At 43.0% G+C, this 20,513-nt stretch overlaps 4 protein-coding genes across 4 annotated transcripts; 1 reads left to right on the plus strand and 3 right to left on the minus strand.

The window, feature by feature from the left end:
* The first annotated feature begins 6,820 nt into the window (after positions 1-6,820).
* Positions 6,821-11,787, plus strand: LOC127776621 (protein NRT1/ PTR FAMILY 3.1). The gene is made up of 4 exons (XM_052303099.1): positions 6,821-7,096; positions 7,193-7,410; positions 7,502-8,073; positions 10,632-11,787. Exons 1-4 carry the CDS (start codon positions 7,000-7,002, stop codon positions 11,557-11,559), a joined length of 1,815 nt encoding a protein of 604 aa, XP_052159059.1. The 5' UTR covers positions 6,821-6,999; the 3' UTR covers positions 11,560-11,787.
* A 112-nt stretch (positions 11,788-11,899) lies between these two features.
* Positions 11,900-12,479, minus strand: LOC127776622 (uncharacterized). The gene has a single exon (XM_052303100.1). The coding sequence runs from the start codon at positions 12,421-12,423 to the stop codon at positions 12,070-12,072; it is 354 nt and encodes a 117-aa protein (XP_052159060.1). The 5' UTR covers positions 12,424-12,479; the 3' UTR covers positions 11,900-12,069.
* Positions 12,480-13,029: 550 nt separating this feature from the next.
* Positions 13,030-13,763, minus strand: LOC127777433 (uncharacterized). The gene has a single exon (XM_052304026.1). It carries the CDS (start codon positions 13,687-13,689, stop codon positions 13,300-13,302), a length of 390 nt encoding a protein of 129 aa, XP_052159986.1. The 5' UTR covers positions 13,690-13,763; the 3' UTR covers positions 13,030-13,299.
* Positions 13,764-19,128: 5,365 nt separating this feature from the next.
* LOC127777156 (protein CURVATURE THYLAKOID 1A, chloroplastic-like) lies at positions 19,129-20,295 on the minus strand. Its single transcript, XM_052303694.1, has 4 exons — positions 19,952-20,295; positions 19,765-19,872; positions 19,606-19,677; positions 19,129-19,397 (listed from the first exon to the last, which is right to left on the minus strand). Exons 1-4 carry the CDS (start codon positions 20,174-20,176, stop codon positions 19,332-19,334), a joined length of 471 nt encoding a protein of 156 aa, XP_052159654.1. The 5' UTR covers positions 20,177-20,295; the 3' UTR covers positions 19,129-19,331.
* Positions 20,296-20,513: the final 218 nt, after the last annotated feature.

A 20,513-nucleotide genomic window follows, 5' to 3' on the forward strand; every position in this document is an offset into this window, starting at 1 on the left:
TGTGATTATATTTTTATATAGAACATCATAGATAAATTATGGTATTAGAACACATACGTGCAGCAAATTTAGATTTACATATCTAGAAAAAAATCGAACTAAAAAAGTATATGGACATATCAAAGTTACATTTGTTTTTTAGAGAAGGGTATTTTTTTTACCCGGCCTATACATCCAGCTGAGTAAATTGGATCAAATTTGTAGTTACATTTGTTGTTTTATTTCTCTATCGGTAAATTGGCTATGTACATCTCTGGTTGATATAGAGGCTGGACTTAATCAATCTATTATCTAAACTTAATCAATCTATTATCTAAACTTCTGTAGATTGAATTTCTCACTAATATCTCTAGAGCAATATAAAATTCAATAATATATATTATGTTTTCTTTAAAAATTCATAACCAATTAACAATTTAGATAATTTCCGTACACACCTGTTCACGTACGTGCGGAATCCAAGCACAATAATGGAAACAATGCTCTGCTGTAGAGAATAAGCAATATAGAAAGAAAACGCTGGTGGTATAATGGTGGAGTCATGGGTGTAATATATATAGGTGCTCATAAATATTAAGTTAAATTTGATCCATGCAACTACAAATTCGTCCTATTAAAAAAATTAAAATTGCTATCCAATTAGTTGAAACCATACCATTATAATTCTTTTTTTTTAGGGATAATGGCAGGAGCTCTGCCTAACCTATTCATAAAAGGAGAAGAAGAAGGTCACGTACAAGAGCACCTCCAAGAGGTGTCTATTGTTTGAAAACAGGAGGAAATTACAACACTTTGAGACAGTGCAAGGCCACTAACATCAAAAGTCGGCGTTCTATCATCTATCCATTTTGCGCCTCATCAAAAAATTTGCCCATGTTGATGATGGAATCAACCACATGTGACACCGTACCATAATCGTCATTAAAAATTCTTGCATTCCTTTGAAGCCAAATACCTATGTCGTGTAGATGAATAGGCCATCAAAGTTCCTTCTCTGTTCTTTGATCATTTCTCTCCGGCATGCTTCCCACCAACCTATTATGTCTCCATTGAAAGAAGAAGACGCAAGCATGTTGAGGCCTAGTTTCATCCAAATTTTTGTCCATACCAGTTTCGCGAAGGGGCAGTCCATGAAGAGATGTACCGTTGTTTCTGATTTTGTCTCACAGAGGGAGCATGTCGGGCTGTTGTCCCAACCTAGAAGTTGTAGCTTGTCAGACGTCAAGATTTTCTTTTGAACCATGAGCCATCCAAAGAATTTGCATTTGTTTTCTGTTTTTGCTCGCCAAATGAAGTTAGATCTATTGTCCTGTATGCTTCCAGTGAATTGGATTCTGTAGATCCAATTGACTGAGTAGATTCCATTTGCAGTCCATTTCTATGTTAAGTCGTCTTCCCTCTCCTCATCAATTTGTACCTGTTGTATCAAATGCCATAGGAGAATGAATTCTCGAACTTCGATTGTCGAGCTCATCCTCCGTAATGGCCTTAACCACCTGTGATTTTTTTAGTTCTTGGGCCACTGTTTTGTTTTTCCTCGTCACCAGCTTATAAAGGGAAAGAGTTATCTCTTTGGGGAATTGGCCATCAAGCCATCTGTCGTGCCAGAATTTTGCCTTACCCCCATTGCCTAAAGTAATGATCATTGAAACCCTGAAGAGTTGTTTGTCTGTTTCATCGCATGGTAGGATGGAGCCCTGCCAAGGTTTCCCTTCTGCCGTCCAGTCATATCAGAGCCACCTAAGATGCAAGGAATGGCTGAAGTACTCCAGATGAGTGAGGCAATGTGAGGCGGTGGCTGGACTCATTGAGGCCAAAATTTTCACTCGGGGCCTATGAGGTGGCTGTAGTGTGAGGCAGCATGCAGGATACGACACAGGCAAATGACCCGAGGTGATAGGAGGGCATGGAGCAACGACGCGGGTGGTACATGAAGATGCTAGCGGCCGCTTTGCCAATGGCATGTTGGAGTTCTGCGGCGCATGGGACACCATTTCCTTCTTAGGAAAGGGCCTCCTTCCTGATGGCCAGCTAGTGGTGGGGCACTGGTGCGATGGCCGCGTGCTGATGGTGTTCATATGGGATTCAGATCGTCTGCCTTCACAGGATGAAGGCACGGGCGTGCAGTTGACCATCATCCACTGTCCATGCCATCTAACGTTTTGCGTGGTGTATGCGTTGAAGAGAGCTAGCCTAGCCAAACCATCATCTTCCTTGCCTTTCTGTCACCGACGTCTAGCCCAGCCAACAATCTTTCCTTGCCTTGTCACCGGCGTCGTCTCCCACAGGGACCGGTAGATTGAGCAAATCATGTCACTACCGTTGTCACTAGTCACAATGTTGTGTCTGCCGTGACCCGCGGTGCGTCGACGAGGTGGAGGAAAACCTTGGCTTGCCATCTGCGGGAGGCTATGTAGGCTTGCCGCTGCGAAGTCGGAGGCCGCCGATGGATGGATTAACCACACCACATGGCCGGCCGGCGTGGAGCTTGACGACCGCTAGCTAGGTTTAGTTGGTTGTTGATTTCCCCTGTTGCTGGTTCTGGAAGGAGATGAACTGTAACATATATAATACGATCAAAGCACTAGATTAGCAGCAGATTAGTTAGCTGGTTTGATCAAGGCTGCTGATATATGTTGAATTGATAGCCTAGCTTGACTCCACGTCTCCACCTCACTGTCAAAATAGGTAAATGAAACAACTGAACAAATCATGTCGCTTGACGACCTCGCAGGCAGTTAGGTGACTATCTTATTGGCGCCCAGGCAGCGACTTCAGCGAGCGTGGGCCTCAACGCGGCCTTCAGCGGTAGCGACGCGAGAGGAGGCCGATGTGTGCGACGGGTTTTTTCCCTGACGAAAGTGGTGGTAGGGAATGGGATTGGGGAAGCCGTGGCTCTCGGCGCTGTCGGTGGCTGGTGGCGGCGCATACACAGGCGACGGCGAACACCATTGTAGCCAGGTGCATATGCTGCCACTAGGTGGCTCCATTAAGCGTCATGCCATGCGAGCCGTGAGCCATCGGATGACTTGCACGGTGGATGAGGGCTGACTGCACGCCTGTGCTGTGAAGGCAGACGATCCTAATCCGTTCATATGGTGGTGGATGATGGTGACAATGTGGATGTAGTGACAAGAGAGGGGAGCAAGATTTCCAGGCGAAAGGCTAACCCTATTCAAGGCCGGTCGTGGCGACGCTTAAGAGCACCCGCAATAGTAAAGTAAGGTGCTATCTATAAAACATGTACATCTCAGCAATAGACTAGATTAATAGTAAACCAACTTAATAGTATGTCTACATGGGTATCTATAGCTCTCTAATACATTGCCTCGTTTTTCTCTATAGACTATCTCCAGGTTAGTAGATAGCTTTGCTCTCTATCTTCATTTAATCTCTTCCAAGTAGGAAAATATGCTGACATGGATCTCTTATAGAGAGCCTATAGATAACCATTGTGGGTGCCCTAAGAGCACCGTTAACCCCCTAGAGGCGTAGTTGTCGTATCTCTCCTCATGTCTTTGGTGGAGTTCTTCAGTTGAAAACCACATCTTGATTTTCCAGGATGGGCGTGGCAAAGTCCTTGGCATCTCAATCATCTTGGATGAGTGGTTGAAGGCCTATTTTGTGACATCCTGACCCAGAGCTTAATAGGATTAATAGAATACTCATACCACAAGTTGCAGCTTTTTATCCGGATACTGATCTCCAAAGAACTCTGAGGTTAAGCGTGCTTGGCCTGGAGCAATTTCGGGATGGGTGACCGATTGGAAAATTCTTCTCGAATGAGGACAAAGTGTGCAGAAAAGACTTGTGTTGGTCTGTGAGGACAGTCGATGACCTATAAAAGCTGCCAGATGTAAGAGGTCCCGACCTGGCATGGCAGAGGCGGGACGTATGGGGTTGACCGACGAGGACGTCGATCTCTTAAGGGGGTGAGGATGTGACATCCTAGCCCAGGGCTTAATAGGATTAATAGAATACTCATACAACAAGTTGCAACTTCTTTTCTGGATGCCGATGATAGGAAAATTCTTCCCGAGTGCGCACGAGTGAGAACAAAGTGTGCAGAAAAAGACTTGTATCCCTCTGTGAGGGCACAGTTGGGATATGGTGCTTCTATTTGTTTTCTCAACAACGGGGTATTCTATTGTAGGCGTGTGGCATGGCTTAATGTCTATTTTTTTCTCAATCATGGTCTCTCATAACTATACTCTTGTAATTATTTTCTCAACAACGAGGTATTCTATTGTAGGCATGTGGCATGGCTTACTGTCTATTTTTTTTTCTTAATCATGGTCTCTCATAACTATACTCTTGTAATCTTTTACTATATTAATATAAAATATCACACTGTTATGTAGGCTGATCGCACACATGCACTACTACAAAAGGCACATAGATGTTGGCACTTTAGATACCGGAAATACTAAAACTGATACCTATAGATCTTTTCCCACCTCTGCGGGCTAAAAACACAAAAAACCAACACCATTAAGCAACTATAGGCATCGGTTCTGAAGAAAAACCGGCATATACTATAGGTGTCGGTTTTCTTAAAAAAAAGAGCACCTATAATATATTATAGTTTCAAAACTGGACCTATGTGCTGAGCCGACTGAGCTGAGCCAGTCAATCCTATCTTTTCCCTCCGTGGCTCCGTCCCCCCACCTTATCCACTCCCTCCTTTTCGTCCGTCCTTTCTCACTCTCTCTTTTGCTCTCGTTTTCTCGCTTCCTTTCTTGTTCCACCTCGATGACGACGGTTACTTGCGCGTGCGGATCCAGCGGCTTCGGCCACTCGCGCGCACGGATCTGGTGATATCGGCTCACGCATGGGGATCTGGTTGTGGGTAGCTCCCTCTTCCCAGGCATGGTGGCATCAACAATTGCTCCCTCCTCCCCGACGTGATGCCTGCTGCTCCCCGACGACGGCGGCGGCGTCTACTCCACCCTCCCTGGCATGGCGGCAGTGGCGACGGCTACTCCACCCTCCCTGGTGGTTGGCCCCACTTCCACCACCGAACCTCTTCCCCTCATCCTTCTCGGCGGTGAAGGCAGCGACGACCTCGTCATCTCTGAGCTTTTCTCAGCAGCGGGCTCCCCTCACCTTTGGCGGTAGCGGCAGTGTTCTTGATTTCTTCCTGACTTGTGGATTTTCTTAATTTGCTCTAGAGTTGTGGATGTTCTTGATTTCTTCACCTATGGAATTGTGGAATTGTTGTTTCTGAGATTCAGTTGTTGGCTGAAAGCATTGGCTCGATGCATTTGATGCCGGTTACCTTTGAATCTCCACATCAGTGCCGTCATTGGAGTGGGTCTGGATTTCCGACCAGCACCAATAGACTTTTATCCAGTACTGATGCATCAACTAATAAAACAGAGGAAGAAAGGCAACGGGTAAGCTAGTCTTCGCCATCAGTGCTTTTATTACTAGGTTGCATGCGTGTGTACGTGGATCGTATTGTAGGCATCAACTCTACGGGCCACGGCTCCAATGACACATTGACGCTGACCCTTCATTCCAATGAAATCTGCAGAGCGCACATGAGCGATTCTGCTCTTTTCATGCCTCCCGGCCCGATCTCGGTCGATCATCTGTCAATATTGCTTGATTTCTGAATTTCCATTATGCAAACAAGAATGTATTTTATAACCTGTTGCTATCTAGCTACATGCACAGTTGTACCTGTACAATCCAACTCTCTCTCGGCCGTACGTGTCCCCTTCTGTTATTTTTCCTGTACATTGCTCCGTATGAAAGTAAATTTAAATCTCAATTTAATGATATAATTTTTAGCAAATAAAATTCATTTCATATTATACTAGGTTTTGGTCAAATGTTTTAAAGGTTGAATCTTACAATGTGTACGCGTCTTATATTATGGGATGGAGGGAGTAAGAATTAGCTAAATATTTAAAAATGAATTAATATGATGTTTTAAAGCAAATTTATATAAAAAATATTTTTAAAAACATACCATTTATTAGTTTAGGAAACTTGTGCATGGAAAAGATGAAATAAAAGATGAAAAGGTGTAGTTGAAAACACACCCTTGTTGCTACAAACCTTATACTATATGAGAAATTATAAGCTAAAGATTAGTTTTAAGAGTAAAATACATTGGTGGTCCTTAAACTTGTAGGGTTATGTCATATAGGTCTCTAAACTCTTAAACTCTCAAAATGCATATCTGGGTTACAGAACTTGTCAAAGTGTATCATCTAGGTCCCAAATCGACACATCCCATATAGTATCCTACGTGGCGCTGATGTGGCATGCCACATGGACATGACATGTCCTTTTCTTTTTTTCTTTTTTTCTTTTTCGTTTTCTTCTTATTCTTCTTTTTTTTTCTTTCTTCTACTTAGGTTACAGAGAAAGGAGAAGAAAGTGAAAATAAGAGAAGAAAAAGAAAAAATTTTAAATGGATCCCATTTGTCAGTCAAAATGATGCCACGTCATGTCCATGTGGTATGCCACATCAACGCCACATAGGATCCTGAAGGGGTTGTGACGATTTGGGACCTAGATGACACATTATGACAAGTTCTGGGACTTACATATGTATTTTAAGAGTTTAGGGACCTAGATGACACACCTCTACAAGTTTAAGGACCGCCTGTACACTTCACTCTAGTTTTAAAGACCGTACCAACTTTGATCGCACTTTATATTATGGAATAGAGGAAGTAATTAATTATGCGCTTATCAGTTGGGAAATGGTTCCAACCCTTCCAAACTAACAAAGCCAAGCTCAAAAATTTCTTGATTGGGATTTATAATATTTTTTACCATTTGAATTAACCGGTAGAGGCGTGTCATTCTGACGCGGACGGCCACTTCAGTTTGATCTTCTTTTCGGAAATGTGAAAGAGAGCTGGCTAGCTAGATAGGAAGAACGAAACTTGAAAGCTCAAGCTATAAATATGTGTATATCCAAGCTATAGCTACCACCATACACACACCACTGACCAGTCGCTACACATCAAAGCACCAGCAATGGAGACGGTGGAGGCAGCCATGGCGGAGGAGGAGGAGGCGAAGAAGAGCAAGATGAGGAAGAAGGGTGGGTTCAGAACGATGCCCTTCATCTTCGGTGAGTAGGAAATCTCGATCTGTTTGAAAAGCTGTGAGTTTTTGTTTCAAATTCGCATGAGATTTGGCGTGTTTTTGCACGCACGCACGCACGCAGCGAACGAGGTGGCGGAGAAGCTGGCCGTGCTGGGGTTCACGACGAACATGCTCATGTACCTGACGAGGCAGCTGCACATGCCGCTCGCCAAGGCCGCCACCACCCTCACCAACTTCGGCGGCGTCTCCGCCATGACCCCGCTCATCGGCGCCTTCCTCGCCGACTCCCTCGTCGGCCGCTTCTGGACCATCGCCGCCGCCTCCCTCATCTACCAAGTCGTACGTATACACATCCACGCACGCACGCACGCACGCACGCACGCCGCCGCGGCGCGCTGAGCTGACCGGAGCGTTCGTGTTCGCGTGGCAGGGCATGCTCCTCCTGACGGTGTCGGCGGCGATGCCGGTGTTCCGGCCGCCGCCGTGCAGCGGCGCCGGCGGCGCGGGCGCGTGCGACGAGGCGGCGCCGTGGCAGCTGGCGGTGCTGTACGCGGCGCTGCTGCTGAACGCGCTGGGCGCCGGCGGGTACAGGCCGTGCGTGGTGGCGTTCGGCGCCGACCAGTTCGACGAGTCGGAGGCGGCGGAGCGGGCGCGCACCTGGGGCTTCTTCAACTGGTACTACTTCTGCAACGGCGCGTCGCAGCTGGTCGCCGTCACGGCGGTGGTGTACGTGCAGGACAACGTCGGCTGGGGCTGGGGCCTCGGCGTGCCCACCTTCTGCATGGCCGTCTCCGTCGTCGCCTTCGTCGCCGGCTACCCGCTCTACCGGAGGCTCCACCCGTCGGGGAGCCCCTTCACGCGGCTCGCGCAGGTGGTCGTCGCCGCCGTCAGGAAGCGGCGGGTGCCGACGGACGCCGACGACGCCGCGGCGCTGTACGAGAACGACGACATGGACGCGCCCATCTCGCTCTACGGCAAGCTCGTCCACACTGAACAACTCAGGTACCAGCTGACTGCGACCGGTTCTGATCGAGTGTTTCGATTAATTTCAGCTGAATTCGGACCGAATTTGGTTGTTTTCGGTCTTCCCGTCCCCGGCACCATCGAAATTTTGAGTCTATATAAATATATATATAAATATAAATATATATATATATATATATATAGTAAATTTGTTTGGTGCTCCATGGTGCCCGGGCACCATTGTTGAAATTGAGTATATACCCAATTCAAATGAGTATGAAACTTTTTCAATTACTTAGGTATTAACATTAACTACTTTACTAACTAGTTCAAAGCAAGTTTGAACTGAATTTGAACTTGTTTGGTGAAAATTGGATGATTTCCTTTTTTTGTGGTGAAAATTCAATCTTTGCTCCATTTATAGCATTTTTATCTTCTTTTTTTGGGAAAAAGGAACTCTTTACAATGCAAAAGGTGAACAACTATAGTTTCGACATGTGATCGGTTATTACCTGGTTAACTGGTTTTCTCTTACCTATCAATTATTTTGCACTACTATATCGAAGCATCCAAAGACTCACATATTTACCTTTCTTTTACTTTCAAAAAAAGGTGAAACAATTAAATAATGAAATAAATTAATATAAAAAATATTATACTTTTATGAATTTCCACCAATATGAAAAAAAAAACTAATATATAGATGAAGCATGAGAACACATTAACATAAACCAATAAAAATATAAAACAGAGCAGATTAATTGATTTAGTAAAGTTACATTAAAGTTGCGATTTTGTATAGTAGGAAGCCTACGTGGTAGACAAAACAAATTTTCAGGCAACTAATGCATAGAAAAATATTAAGTTTTAATTTACATTTCTCTTCTTGCAAAATATTTAAACACGTTTAGTCCATAAGGAAATTAAAATCATTGACAAGTAACACCACCTAGCAACTCTTATTTAGAGAACTACTACTAACTACCACATTCCAAAACCAGAAGAGACATGATGAGTCTCTTCTGGCATGGGTCACTGATTCGTGGACCCGCTGATTATGGGGCTATATAGCAATCACTCAAAAATAATAGAGGCGGTACGTTAGAGGATTTGTTTCTGAACTCTGAAGAGACGTGTAGCTGGTAAATAAAACAAAGGCCGAGTTTAGTTCTAAAATTTTTCTTTAAACTTTTAACTTTTTCATCACATCAAAACTTTTCTACACACAAGCTTTCAACTTTTCCGTCACATTATTCCAATTTCAACCGAACTTTCAATTTTAGAGTGAACTAAATACACCCAAAGTTTGAGGGAAAAAGAGATTTGGTACTCACTATCATGCAACCAGCAAAGCCGGGGGGTCGAAGCCAAAAACCATTGATGAACAAGAAGACATGGATAAGCAGATTAGGAGGAGATGTCGGCCAAAGGCGCCGAAACTTAGAACAGCTTTTTCCACGCTGCACTGCTGCAGCACAGTACTGAAACGACAGCAGCCGCTGGATAATCTATCTCTTGTGGACTTGTGGTCTCTGGCTTTTGATAATTTGACTGGACCAAAGAAAATATGGGAATTCATGGGTCCATGATTGATTAAGAGATATAACTATGACTACGAGTGACTCGTGATTGCAGCATCAATCATATGTCTGTCAAGATATGTTCTGGTCAATAGAGAATTAGTTATGGTTTATTTACTTTTTTGGATGAGAGAACAAAGATGATTGAACTTAACTAGTAAATAAACCATAACTAGTAAGCTAAAAATTAGTTATGTTTTTCTAACAATTATTGTGCAAAAAAATATTAGCAAAAAATGACAATATAAGCTTAAACATGAGGTTTCTTGAAACATTTTGTCATAAAACCTAGGATTATTCAGAACAAATAGTAATATCTGGAAATGGGTGCCTAAAACCTGGCGTTTTTTAATATAAAAAAAAAACCTGGTGTTTTGTGAAATTTATTCAATTGTTTTCATGAGGAACTTGGTAACTCTGTTCAAACTCAAAACGAGTCTCTGCTTTGCTTCCGAAGGCTAGCTATGTCATGCAACTTTGAGCTCGGTTTGGATAGGAGTAACAAGTAACAAACTAAGGCCAAACTTTACAATATATTTCAGGGTTTAGAGGGGTACTGTGTTTTCTGAAAACCTCTCTAGATTTGCTACTTTATGCTCTTGGAGAAATCCTCTAGAAATGCAATAAGTTTTGTAATGGCAGATAGGAGGTACCCTTTAGTACTTAGTGAAAGAAACCGTAAGTCCCAGAATGATGTAAAGCTCTGTCAGAACCTAAAATTATATTCAAATTTCCAAAGCTTTCATAGTCTCAACAAATTGTTATAAAGGTCTTTCAACAAAAAGAAAACGTACACTAATAGCAGCACAGCCTAAGGTTGAGTGCTAGAATGTCCATTGCAAATTGCAAACTCTTGCCATTTGGTTTCTTCTGATATGAATGTGTTTTGTGCAATGATTTCGACTTCGATCCAATTGTCCAAAAGTGTTAACTGATCGTGCAACAATTATGATCATTTTGATTTTTTTTCTGTTATTTTTGCACTGATTGTGATGTTTCTTGACTCCGGTGGTACAGCTTTTTTGACCGAGCGGCCATCGTCACCGACGGCGACCTGACGACGGACACCTCCAACGGCAAGCCGTCGTTGTCTCCCATCCCCAAGCCGTGGCGGCTGAGCACGGTGCACCGCGTCGAGGAGCTCAAGTCGCTGCTCCGCATGGGCCCGATCTGGGCAGCGGGCATCCTGGTGATCACGGCGTACTCGCAGCAGCACACCTTCGCCCTGCAGCAGGCGAGCACCATGGACCGCCGCCTCACGCCGGGGCTGTCGTCGTTCCAGATCCCAGCAGGCTCCATGACCGTGTTCACCCTGCTTGCCATGCTCACCACGCTCCTTGCCTACGACCGTGTGCTCGTCCCGCTAGCGCGCCGTGTCACGGGACTGGACCGTGGAATCTCCTACCTCCACCGGATGGGTGTTGGGTTCGCCATCTCCGTGGCGGCTACCCTCGTGGCCGGGTTCGTGGAGCGCCACCGGAGGGAGTCCGCTGCCGCCGCGGGCACCACCGACGCGGGGACGTCGCCGCTGTCGGCGTACTGGCTGGTGCCGCAGTACGCGCTCCACGGCATGGCGGAGGCATTCAACTCCGTGGGTCACCTCGAGTTCATGTACGACCAGTCGCCAGAGAGCATGCGGAGCATGGCGACGGCGCTGTTCTGGCTGTCCATCTCGCTGGGAAGCTACGTCAGCACGATGCTCATCTCCGCCGTGCATCGATGGAGCGCCGGCGCCGACGGGTCCAACTGGCTCCCCGACAACATCAACCGCGGCAGGCTTGACTACTTCTACTGGATCGTCGCGCTGCTCCAGGTGCTCAACCTGGCATACTACGCCATTTGCGCTAGGTGCTACTTGTTCAAGCCCTTGCAGCTCCGTGAGGTGGACAATGATGCCAAGCCCCAAATTGAGCTGCAAGAAAAGGCTTCACCTTTGAGTCATTGAGCCAGTGAAAGTGCAAGAAAAAGGCTTCACCTTTCAGTCATTGGGCCAGTGAAGAGCATTGATGTATCTGAGATGCAGGTCTAGCTAGAATCAAGTAGGTAGGTTGATCAACTTTGAGGTATATATCACTATATGTATGGATTTGTATGTACATCAGGAACAAACCAGAGAAGAATGCATCACTCGAATTGAGATAATACAGGAACCTGGAAGGCTAGAACATCTCTAGTTTGATGCAGATTATTCAGGCAAGCTGGATTATGCAGATCATTCCAGTGGCCAATGAGATGTAACTGGTGTGCCAATTCCAGAGAAGATTTGATATTGGCATAGCCCACAATTCACAATTCACAACTCAACATAGAGATGGACTATTATTGATGAAGAAACACTAGCATACATGGTACTACTAGTATTAGCATCACAACCTAACATGGATAAACAAATCAGGTTTTCTTGATCTTTATTCGTGATTGATTGTACCTGATGACGTGGCGGCGGCGGCGAAGATCAGACGGTGAAGTTGATCTCGAAGCCGAGGGAGGGGTGGATGGGGTCGGCGGGGGAGGGGACGACGGCGGTGACGGCGGAGGCGGGGGAGCCGACGGGGAGGTGGCGGGAGACCATCTCGTCGACCTTGGCGGGGTCGCCGGAGAGGAGGGCCTCCACGGTGCCGTCGCGGCGGTTGCGGACCCACCCGGCGAGGCCGAGGGACTCAGCCGTCTCCGCCGTCCAGTCGCGGAACCCCACCCCCTGCACCCGCCCCTTCACCACCACCCGCACCGCCTTGCGCGCCGGTGTCTCCTGCGGCGGCGGCGATGGCGTGGGCGAGGAGGACGTGGCGTCGGCCGCTGGCGTGGCCATGGCGAGCCCGAGGCGGCGGCAGAGGAGACGTGTCCTGCAATGAGGAATCTGGAGTGTGGTGGACGCTGCTGCTTGCTGGGCCTCTCGAGCTACTTGCAAACCGGCCGGCCCAATAAGTTAGTTTTATCACTTTTAATAAGGGGCAATTAATAAAGTACCGAAAAATACAATATTTTCTAATACAAAATTTAGTACCTTTAGTGCTAACATCGAGGTACTAAAATTTGTAGGGTAATTCCAGCGTAAATTTTGATACCTCTGGTACTTAATATTTCGAGGTATCAAAATTTCTAAGGTAAAATTTAGTTACCTCGAGACATTCTAGAAATCGTAAAATTTCTTCTCTAAAAATGGATTTTGGCGGAGGCAAGAGTAACCACGAGAAGAAACATACTAGAGCGTCAACGGGATCAAAAATCCCTTTTTCTTTAAGATCGGTCTCGGTCTCGTGTGTTTGCGTGATTTTTAACACCCTGCTCGATAACCGGTTTCGACCAATCTAATGAGCAATATTTTAAGAGCACACCAAACCAAACGCAACAACACAACAACAATGAGCAATAGAGAAGTCAGCGATGTTAACCTTTGGGTGAGATCACCATCATCTGCTAATAAACTTTCATTCTTAACAGAACAGAAGCACACAGTTTAAAAGTTGTGTCATGCTAACAGTTTCTGAAGACACAAACAGCGCATATAGTAACCGCAAAGTGGCACACCGCCATTATCAACATCTGAACAAATTTCTAAACATCGTATGATCAAATCGCTCATCGGTCGAGAAACAAACACTCCCAGTGAAACTCGTAAGGATTAGAGGTGAAGATTATTTTATCGCATCATCAAACAGCAAGAAGCAGTACGTCGTCTTCCTCCTCAGGCGGTGGGCTTGCGGGTGAAGCCCTCGGCGGGGTCGACGGGGTCGGCGGGGGAGGGGAGGACGGCGGTGACGGCGGCGGCGCGGGGGCCGACGGGGAGGTGGCGGGACACCATCTCGTCGACCCTGGCGGGGTCGCCGGAGAGGAGGGCCTCCACGGTGCCGTCGCGGCGGTTGCGGACCCAGCCGGCGAGGCCCAGCGCGCGCGCCGTCTCCACCGTCCAGTCGCGGAAGAAGACCCCCTGCACCCGGCCCTTCACCACAACCCGCACCGCCTTGGGGCTGGGAGGGCTTGGCTGCGGGGTGGCGGCGGAGGCCATGGCGCGGCGGGCGGCGGCGACGGAGCGCGGGGTGAGGGCGAGGCGTGGCGCGGTGGCGGAAGGGAACATTCTGGAAGACACGGGGAAGGAAGGGGAAAGAGAGAGAGAGAGAGAGAGAGAGAGAGAGAGATGGTTTCTGGAGCTTCGAAGCGTCGGCCCATAGATGGGAAACTGCGGTGCCATCTAGCACGTTAACTGCACCATTGGATTTGGATCGGACGGTTCATGCATGCTTCACACTACACGCAATGTGTGTGCCCGTGTAGATTTCTGTGTGTTTTCGTCAATTTAAGAGCAAGTTAAATAGTATAGCCCACTACTAACTTCAATTTATCTATAACCGATCTAATAGCCAATTCGTACAATAGTTGCTTACTATACTATTAACACATGGTCCCACCTACCATACACATATTGTGTCCTGGAGTCCGTGCTGCAGCTGGCTACAGATCTGTAGCCCGCTACTCCTCTCTCATCTTTTATCTCATTAAAATATGCTTATAGCTGGCTAATAGCCCGCTATTGTACCTGCTCTAATAGACCCCTCACTGAACTCGTAATAAAACAATTTGAAAAACCTATGTAAATATATGCTCCCTCAGCTTTCTCATTTTCATTGCAATCTATCAACCATACATCCGCTAGTAAAAAGAAAATAAAAATAAAATAAATTTTACAAAACTATTATATTTGAAACAAACTTTCGTAAAACTACAAACTTATAAGGATGTGTATTACAAACTATAGATTTAGTGTCAATTTTTTTTACAAAACGATAGATCTAAGGAAACTGTCGTAAAACTACAAACTTATAAGGATGTGTATTACAAAATATAGATTTAGTGTCAATTATTTTTACAAAACAATAGATCTAAGGAATTGTATCACAAAACTATAGATTGAACATCAATTTTATTAATAAATTATAACTTTTGTAACTTTAAATAAATAATAGTGCTACAGATCTAAAGCTAAAATATGTACTGTAGTTCTTTGATAACTTCATCACTAAATTTATAGTTCTGTGAAATGATATGTATTGCCATAGCTTTTGGCTTTGAGATACAAGAGTTCATGTTGGACCTCGTACCAAGTTGTCAATACATAATTGGCGAGATAAAAGGGATTTACTGGCATGTGAGCTATAGCAAAGTAGGATCCACATGTCAGTGACTCAACTGCATGTGCAGTTAAGTCAGAGGGTCTGCTTCCTTGGCAATGAAGCGTAGAAGCCTACAACTAAGGAATTTGGCAACGAAGACCGAACCCTTCAAGTGCTCACTTTGCAACCAAGGACTATTTGGTACTAATGGCTTATTCACTTTATTGCTAAAATCAACATTACCAAAATTCAGCCAAATTTTAGCACGTTTTTGTGTCACTAAAATTTGGCAGCGTTGGATGTGTCTAGTTTAATACCTTTGATATGCTGGTGATGTTTTTATGAGAGGAAATTCCTAGAGCTACCAAATTCTGGTATGATAGCATTAGTAAGATTATCTTAAATTCATTATCTTACCAAAAATTGATAGGATTAAAGGCAACAATAAAATAAACAAGCCTCAAAGTCTATAAGGCCCATGCCAATGAGATTGGATTAAAGATAGAAATAAAATGAACAAGACTTGGAGTCCATAAGCCTCAAACCCCTTGGCATGAACGAGGCTTGTGTTGACCCTCGGCCACATCAACAAACATGGTACTGAGCTGTCATATATAAGTGCCTAGTGTGCTTGAGGAGGATATATTTATAAAATACTTCATCTATTTTAAAATATAAGTATTTTAGGATTTAAATGTTGTACCACAATATAAGCATTTCTGTATTGGTTCCTATCATTAATTTTTTATGGGTTCAAAGCCGATCACATACTTAATTGTAATCTATTATATACTAAAAGTCCATAAAACTTCCTACAAACACTCTCAAGCCGCCATGTGGCCTTCTACAAACGCTCTTATGTCGTCATGTGGCATTCTAAAATCTCACCGTCGATTTTTTTTTAAATCGGTAGACCCATTAATTTTAATCATTAGATCTCCATCTAAAAAATAAATCGGGTGTCCCTACTTTTTTTTAAAAAAAATTACCATGTTTGCTCTAACTAATATATAGAAAAAGTCTGGATCGGACAGGAAACGTTAGTATTATTATTTTTTCCTTTTTTTTCCGGCGGCATACATACATACTCCACGTTAGTATTGTTTTTTTCCTTTCTTTTGCAAAGGTACTTTTCCTTTACACCTTCTGAAAACAGTACTACTACTACGCACATCGTACGTACACTAGGGGAGTTTAGGAGGTAGTGTTAATAGATATATAAAATCACATCTTACCGATTTAAGTGAAAATCCACAGTTAGATTTTTTTTCTTTTTCTTATAATTTTTAATAATTCTTTTAATTGAGAGATATGACATGTGGTGACCTACAAGCTTTTATATGAGTGTCACGTCACAGCTTAATAGCGTTTCTAAAAGTTTAAGGGACTTATATACTAAAAGTTAATTAAACTTCCAATAAATACTCTCAAGCCGTCATATGGCCTTCTACAAACGCTCATAAATCACCACGTGGTATTCTATAATTACACCGTCGATTTTCTTTTAAAATGGTGGACCCGTTAATTTTAACAATTAGATCTCCAACACAAAGAAAATAAATTTGGTATCCCCACCACCAACACCTTACGTACATAAGGTAAAAAAAAGGTAGTACGTACTCCTTCCATCCTCCGAATCTCCCATCCTCTCCTATTTTCTAGCTAACTTATCCTATTTTCTCATTAACACTCAATATATCAAAAAATAATTCGGACATCTAAATGATCACGACTCTCAAGTTATAATTTTATACTCAGTTTTTGTCAATTGTTGTGTTATTTATAATTAAATATAAAATTCAAAATCCATATTACTCATATTTTGTTATTAAAAAATAGATCGTGCTGCCGTTCTAACTACAAATGTCAGGGCCTAATGGTACGCCCATAAACACTTCTAAGTTGATCTCACCACGTAACACTCTAATAAATTAGAAAAATTTATAAGTATGACAAATGAAAATAAAACATCTAACCATCGCTTTCCACTTAAATCGATAGATCCACTATTTTATATGGTTAGATCTATCTTTAAAAAGAAAATCCCAAACCCCCCTCCCGTTCCTCCCATTCCTCCGATTCCTCTCTCCCTACCATTCCTTCTCTATTCTTTTTTTTATCTCCATAGTAACTAAATCCAACATTATCTTTGTGATAAAAACAAACTCCCACAAATGGACTCCGCCTAACAAGTCTAGCCAGTTTCCCCTGTGTCATGTGCTTTTCTTCTCTTTCTCCTCAAGCTAGCACTTATAAAAACAACGTAAACTAGACTTTAAAATACTCATAAAATTTTAAATCGTATATTCATTTATGATATTTCTACACTATTGTAATTTTCAATTAAATCAATAATTTAATATCTGTATTGACTTACATTGTGGACCACATCTATCCACCTTTAAGCCTCCAATAAATAAAATAGAATACTAAAATTTCTCATTAAAAAGTTAAAATATATCACTTATGTTTTTAATAAACGGTCAACCCATTATTTATACCATGCTAGACATCTAATCACCTTTTTCCAACTCCTTCTATTTCAGATTATAAGTCGTTTTAAATTTTGTCAATGTGAAATTACTTGAATTAGTTTATAAAAAATATAGTAATATTTTCAACACAAAACAATCATATTATAAAAACATATTCAATTTTGAATTCAATAAAAATAATTTGGTGTTGTAAATATTGATATATTTTTCCTCAACAGTGGAAGTAGTTAATTTATCTTAACATGCATATAGGGGGGCTATTTACTTGATCATAAGTAGATGCACTTTTATAAATAAATGATCTTTTTAGGGATAAATAAACGTTCCTAAGATGATCATAATATCTAAATTATACATATGATATCTGATGTCACTAATAGATTAGAGAAAAAACTTTTAATTATATCATTTTTTCATGTCATAACGTGTACCCCGTCTAGGATCTATTTGTCATACACAACACATTGAAAACATTTAAGGTATACCTTTATCTCATACCAAGTTGTATAGCCTTAACTCACTTATATTTCCATGCTTGATGGAATGGAAATCTATAAAAAAAATGATAAAAATAATTGAAGACTGAACTTTTTTTTTCTAAATTTAACATTTTCTTAAAAAAAATTGATACCCATCCTAAATAGCAATGTTTTAATATTTTTGGAGTACTGAAATAATGAAAATAACTAAAATTTTAAATAAAATATAATAGAAAATTTGAATTTTTCTGTATTATGTTGGAAACAAAATCTAACATAATTTCAGTTCAAAGTATACAACCCTAAACTACAACTTGGGAGCGATAAAAGTCTTATTTTCTAATATATTTTCTCACTGAGAAAAACATTTACCGCTAAACTGTAGTTTCATACTGCAATACTATATACACACAACTAAATCAATATTTCAACATATTCAGCTCATAATTATATGTAGTCATATTAGGCATATTTTTAATAGAAAATATCTTCAATTAATATATCCTAAAATTCATAAAGACATATATATTATACAAAAGAAAATTGTTACTTAGAGTTTAGAAAGTACAAAATTAAGTTATGCTAAATATTAAAAAAAGAAACGCATTATGTACAAATGATATATAGTTTCATATATATTTTTTCTTATAAAACCAAAACTGCATTGTTTTGAGTAATTTTAGTTTACAATTTATACGTCGGCGATGGTTACTAGCATTCAGAGAAACACCACACAAATTATTGAAAAATTAAAGATATTTATAATAGATTAATCATAAATATTCCTAATCAAATTTCTAACACAATTAAATATGATGTCCGCGCATATGCGCGGGCTACCTTCCTAGTTGATCTAAACAACTGAAAATTTAAAAATTAACAAAACAAAGTGATTAAAAAGAAATATTTTAACCTATCCTTAATATTTGCTAAACAACATAAAAATTCTTTATTTTTAAACAGAGGAAATAATTTTTTTAAGGACAAATATGAAAAATTCCTACGGTTGGTCCATTGCATTTCAACCCTTGTATGCGGGAACACCGTCGCTTCAATATGGGCCACATTCTGTGACCGGTCTCGCTGTGAATAAGCATTTCTGTAAATTGACTTTCTGCGGTGTCATGTTCCTTGTGTTTTGCATATTATTTTGGTTGTTTCACTACCTCCCGAATTGTTATAGAATCAATATTTTCTGGTGTTATTTGTTGTAGGAGATAATTGCACTTATGAAGATCTGAAGGGAGGAGTCATGGTAAACGGGATAATTGCTTCTTCATATATCAGCAGGATCGTTAATGGCCATGAGGGGATGCATTTCAGAGATGTTTATCATCAACTCATTTGCAATTCTTTTCTAATGAGTCGATCAACCATTCTCCGAGATATATATTCTCATTGTCATACGCCAGATTATATGAACACTTCCACGCAACAAGAAAGCGAAGAAATTGTTTTGAATTTCGAAGAAACAACTGATAGTAGGTTTGATACAGTTTTTGCACTACGCTGTTACTGCACATGGGAGCAGAACATATTCTCGTAGAGATATACAAACATCACACAGAGGAAGCAGCAGCAAGCACTCTAGAGAGTCACCCCCCAAAACTTCCCCGGACAAATGCAGCTGCTTAATTACTCCGTTCCAGCGATCTTCTTCTTCAAGGTCTCGATGTCGGTCGCCAACTCTTTCCTGCTCTCCTGTTGTTTATATCACACGAAAAAAAAAAACATTCACAGAAATTCAGATTCCAATTCAAATTGAAGTAAACTGATAGAGAAGTTCAGGACGATTATTCGACTTGAAAATCCAAACTTTTCAGTGCATGAATTGGACAAGATTCGGTTAATTCCCATGTTAATTAATACCGATGGATGCATCTGCATGGACGATTGATTTCTTAGTTACCTTGAAGAGGAGGTAGCGGTAGACGAACCAGCCGGTGTAGCCGAGGCCGACGAGCTCCAGGATCTTGGGGAGCTACAAGAGAAGAGCACGTCAGCCAACTCGTCATCAGTCACAGTTCAGACAAAGCTGCAAGTGATTGATTAATTCGATGGTACGTACCAGCGGCACGGAGTTGATGGCGCCGACGACGACGGTGGTGAGCCAGAGGGCGACGACGGCGCCGCCGCTGTAGAGGAGGAACGTCGGCTTGTCCTCGATCGCCTCCCACTGCATCCAACCATATGTCAAATTAAGACGTGATGTTCCATGGGACCATGGATGGATGCAAACGTATGCACGAACTCACCTTTGCCTTGAGGTCGGCGACGAGCTCGTCGCCGCTGGCCGAGGTGGAGGTGTCGTCGGAGGCGGCCCTGACGCGGAGCAGGGACAGTCGCGGCGCGTCCTGGAGGCGCAGCGGTTGGAGCACGCCGCCGCGGCGCGGCAGAAGCGCGGCGGAGCGTGGAGCGGCGGGGACGCGCGCGCCGGTGGCGCCGAGGAGCGCCACGGTGTACGCCGTGGCTGCGGCCATGTCGGTGCCCTCCTCCTCCTCCTCCTCCTTATCACCAAGTAAGCTAGAGGCAGCAGCTGAGCTCTCTTCGTGGCCTCTCTTTTTTTTTCAGCTCGATCTCACACTGTCACGCTATCTACTAGCGAAACGAAATTAACGGTGCACCCTTGCACCACAGCTCGGGACCTCGGCCTCGCATGGTGGGTAGCCACGTGGCAGGATGGTGTGCTGCCTCTGGCTGACACGTGGCAGGATGCTGGTCTGTGATTGGTTGGCTCCCTATCTTGGAAATCCCTGGATGGCCTCTCATTCCCGGCATTTGATTTGTAGATGATGGAGAATGCAAGGTCCACACTTT

Source organism: Oryza glaberrima, chromosome 6, assembly GCF_000147395.1.
Source record: "Oryza glaberrima chromosome 6, OglaRS2, whole genome shotgun sequence".
NCBI lineage: Eukaryota > Viridiplantae > Streptophyta > Magnoliopsida > Poales > Poaceae > Oryza > Oryza glaberrima.